This window comes from Gnatocerus cornutus, chromosome 10 (assembly GCF_029298725.1).
Source record: "Gnatocerus cornutus isolate USDA-ARS CGAHR chromosome 10, icGnaCorn1.1, whole genome shotgun sequence".
NCBI classification, from domain to species: domain Eukaryota; kingdom Metazoa; phylum Arthropoda; class Insecta; order Coleoptera; family Tenebrionidae; genus Gnatocerus; species Gnatocerus cornutus.
Genome location: NC_142242.1, coordinates 2,356,926 through 2,360,845, shown reverse-complemented (window position 1 = coordinate 2,360,845; position 3,920 = coordinate 2,356,926). Strand labels below are relative to the sequence as shown.

The 3,920-nt window shown below is 37.5% G+C and overlaps 2 protein-coding genes across 2 annotated transcripts; both read right to left on the bottom strand.

Moving 5' to 3' along the window:
- Window positions 1–423: 423 nt before the first annotated feature.
- On the bottom strand, window positions 424–2,168 carry por (Protein-serine O-palmitoleoyltransferase por). The gene is made up of 7 exons (XM_088048284.1): window positions 2,045–2,168; window positions 1,840–1,994; window positions 1,583–1,790; window positions 1,313–1,535; window positions 1,159–1,265; window positions 884–1,113; window positions 424–834 (listed from the first exon to the last, which is right to left on the bottom strand). Exons 1-7 carry the CDS (start codon window positions 2,077–2,079, stop codon window positions 431–433), a joined length of 1,362 nt encoding a protein of 453 aa, XP_087904410.1. The 5' UTR covers window positions 2,080–2,168; the 3' UTR covers window positions 424–430.
- A 186-nt stretch (window positions 2,169–2,354) lies between these two features.
- wash (WASH complex subunit washout) lies at window positions 2,355–3,905 on the bottom strand. Its single transcript, XM_088047537.1, has 2 exons — window positions 2,696–3,905; window positions 2,355–2,644 (listed from the first exon to the last, which is right to left on the bottom strand). Exons 1-2 carry the CDS (start codon window positions 3,788–3,790, stop codon window positions 2,453–2,455), a joined length of 1,287 nt encoding a protein of 428 aa, XP_087903663.1. The 5' UTR covers window positions 3,791–3,905; the 3' UTR covers window positions 2,355–2,452.
- Window positions 3,906–3,920: the final 15 nt, after the last annotated feature.

Below are 3,920 nucleotides of genomic sequence, written 5' to 3'. Positions count from 1 at the left end.
AGACCAAAATATAAATGGAAGGGTCCAACTGTAATCAGGGTATTCTGCTTCACCGGGATCATTTATATATTTTCATCTCATGCATGCCTCTTGCAACACCGACGCGCTGTCGCGGTTGCCTACGAACGGGAAAAATTCGCACAGGAAAAAAAACCACCGAGATTATGGTCTTCGAAGTGATCAATTTCAAACATTTAAAGAGATTGTTAGATACTAAAATTCTTTATAGTCGAAGACTAGGTCAGAATCTCATTTTAGATCGAATCCGGCTCTGGCCTTTTCTTATTATTCTTATTAGACACTTCCGAGAAAGTTTTAAGTAACTTTTTTCATATCAGCACACTCTACGATAACAACTCCAGTTTTTATACTCTTTATACTTTTTTTGTTGCGACACTGAAATTAAACAACTCTTTTTTGTTAAAATTTATTACGAGATAATCATCACATTAAAAAACATCACGATGTGGCTTAAAAAGTATAAATTCTGCCACTTTTCATAAATACCGATTTCGTCGGTCGTCGGATCCATTAAAACTCCTAAGTAAGCTAAATGAAATACTGTCGCTAAAGAATACATGAGTAAAATTCCTCTCACTCTGATATTATCACGTTTGTATTTATGTTTACAGTCTTTGCAAGGACGGACTCGGACGCAACAATCGAATATGTCGGCAATGCGGTCCCGTGGGGCTACTTGAAGATACGAAAACACACCGATCGAGACCAACACCATTGAGACTTTAAGTTCGAGGCCGTGAAGAAACGAAGATATTACGAATGTTGCGAAAATTGCTGAGAATTTCCCGTAGCACAACCAGGAGTGATAGACATCTGCAAAACGAAGAAATAGAATTGGGATTTTAACAGTGCGATAACATACACTTTTTTAAGAAGTCATGCATTGGTTGGTTCCATTTTCGAACGACTACTGAAAGAGACGACGGAAATTCTATCTCCAGAGGCTCTGTGATGATGAATCTAAACTGGTTGAAGGGACCTTTCTTGCTCGCATTCGTGAAGCCTGCAGCTATCATTCCAGCTTCTGCCAAGTAGCTTATGAAGTAGTGGCTGGTTCGGAAGGAAAAGGCTTCTTTATATGCCACAAACCATCTGAAACCCCAAGGTAAGTGTCAAATATTTTGTGAAATTTTCTACCTGTTAGAGTCCTCAGTTATGAAGTAGTTGCTCCAACAGTTTGATAGAGTCAGAAAAAGCAAAGCAGTGGTAACAACTTTGATTATTGCACAAATCCAAATGAGATTCTAGAAATAAATTGTAGTAATTCAAAGTTTATAGTGTCGAGCGCAACCTTTTTAGGTGACTTTGTATACAAATTTAGATAGTCATTGAATGAGATCCATGGTCCAAACATGATATTAGCGCCACATAGGGTGTACCCAAAATACTCTATAAAATTAGGTTTTGACTGGAGACTCTCCACATCATCAGCTAGGGAAATGATTTTCATTACTAGAATCATGGCAATACCGCGGATTTGCAGCCAAGTTTCCGCCTCAACAAAGTAGTATTCACTGAAAAAGTTTGTTTACAACCGTGACTATAACATTCGTGCCATTACCATAAAATTAAAAGCACTATAAAGACGACTTTGAGAAATTTACAGCTGCTAAAATATTTCCTTAAATACAGCCCCAAATGGAGAAGAAAAAAAGCGGTGAGCCAACAGCCTAGAAGGACCCATTTCCCTGTGGAAGACTCGAGAGTTTGGACCAAATATAAGCCAATAAGGCCGCTGATTATGTGAAGAATTGGGACTGGAACCAGACCTTCAAAAAAAAAGTTACTATTGCAAAAACGAGTGGCGCCTGTCATTACCAATGGAAATTACGCATCCAAAGAAAAAATTCAAGGTAACTAATTTTAATATCGTGGGTATTACGCTAAGGACGGACAAAACAACACAATTATTCCAAACTTCAAGGGCTGTTTCTTCAGGGTAAAATTCATCGTGATAGTAATCTTGAGAGTATCTGCAAACAAAACGATGAATTATACTCAACTTGAATTTGATTGTTATTACTCGTCGAGGTCTGAAAATTCTGATATTATAGACATTGTTTCATTTTATTGACAATTTTCAAAAAATTGGGGGTTATGTTTACAGAAATTACAGGAAACCTAGTTACCGGCAAACATAAATCAGTTATTTCTGTTACCGACATTACAAATTGATATGATTGGCTGATCATGTTGACAGCTTAAGTCTAGTGGAATTTGGAAAAGCGGTCCTTTTAAATTCCGACAAAATAAATTAGTCACATCATGCATGTTGTGACGTTGATTTCGTAACCTCTCCTTAAATAATAGCGTCATTGAACGAAAAAACAGAGTAGGCAACGTGGTTATATTTATTGAATGTCGTAAAAACAAATTTAAACTTTGTATGCAATAATATAAAATATATATTCAATAGATTAATAATAAGGAGTTAGTAGTCATCCCAGTCTTCATCTTCGGTGTTATTTTCATTAATTTCATTAACCACAGGCGGAGGAATCATCGCAGATATTTTTTCTAGAGCCGAGCTGGCATCCATAACTTCTGGTTTCTTGGTGCCGGAAATGCCTTTTCTGCGCATTGATAATTTTGCGTGTAAATCAGCCATTAAATCTCCTCCACCCTGTAAAAAAACATCAATACAAATTACACAATAACGTAACAATTATCTAACCACAGCTTTTTTGGGTTCGTTTTTAACCGGCGGTGTGGACTTCAGTTTTTTAGCGCCCCCAACATTTCGGATTTCCTCCATAAGACTAGCACGACCGTCTAGTTTCGGTAATTCTGGTAATTTTATTGGAGGCGGTTCGTCTTCAACCGGTGGAGTCGGTGGTTGCGGTTTTTCTTCTTGAATAGGAACTTTAACATCTTCAACTTCTTCGATTTTAACAACGGGTGGTGGTGGTGGAGGCGGAAGTTCGATTTCTGGGATATTTTCTTTAGGTTGCGAGTCTGTTTGTTCAATGACTGGTAAATCTGGAATGTTTGGAGTTGTGGTGACCGAGGGTGCGATTCCTGGACCCAGTTCAGTGTCGTAACGAAGGTCGTCGGCCACGTTAGGTAAATCGGGAAGATCTAAAGGAACATCTAACGCAGGTACTTCCCCTAAATTTGGAGTATAAAAATAATTTTGTGTGGATGAACGAGTGAGCGTCGATCGTTCGCTGATTGAGTGAGGAGCTGCTCCTATACTGGAACTATCGTTTTGTTCTTGTTCTTTGACGTTTAGGGAAATTTCCAAAGCGTCGGACATTACGAAGTTTTTGTACAGATTTTTACCCGAGTTGTACAGCAGAAGATCGTTAACGCAGTCCACATCTTGAGGAATGTCGCCTAAACCAGTAGCAGTTTCTTTGATGTCGTTCTTCTTCACTTTAACATGATATACATAAAGTTTGTCTAAAGGTTCTTCATTAAACGTAATCTTTTTATGTTTCACTTTATGTCTGATTAATTCAGGAGGTTTAACATCACTAAATATCGAAATATATGGTTGGTTTAGGTCCGCTGCTGGATATTTACAGCTTGAAAAGACTTGAGTTGCTTTTTTAGCCCCATTTAACTTGTTGATTTTGGAGTTTACTTTATCTACCCTGTCGGATATGTCTGATAGTTTCTTTCTGCTAGATTCGATTCTCGAATTTATATGTTTCAAAATATCATCAGTCACATTACTCAAATGATTTAATACTTCTGCTACCTGAATAATTGTCTCCTGCTTACTCAAATTCTGAGGTATCACAGGTACTTGATAAACGTGGTTCATCGTATTACGATCGAAATTTTCCTACAATTTGTTAACTAACTAAAAGAAAATTGACTTGTTTTCGGGTTATGTTTTTGTTGTTTGACACTGACATTTCCTGACAGATAATCCCAGTTAACTTGTAAACGGG

Bases quoted from the DNA above. Each gene is read 5' to 3' on its own strand.
- wash (XM_088047537.1), bottom strand. From the start codon at position 3,790: ATGAACCACGTTTATCAAGTACCTGTGATACCTCAGAATTTGAGTAAG. The intron at 2,645-2,695 runs GTTAGATAATTG...GTTTTTTTACAG, and splicing joins ACGAACCCAAAAAAGCTGTG to GGTGGAGGAGATTTAATGGC.
- por (XM_088048284.1), bottom strand. From the start codon at position 2,079: ATGTCTATAATATCAGAATTTTCAGACCTCGACGA. The intron at 1,995-2,044 runs GTAATAACAATC...TTTTGTTTGCAG, and splicing joins GAATTTTCAGACCTCGACGA to ATACTCTCAAGATTACTATC. The intron at 1,536-1,582 runs GTAATGGCACGA...AAACTTTTTCAG, and splicing joins ATAGTGCTTTTAATTTTATG to TGAATACTACTTTGTTGAGG.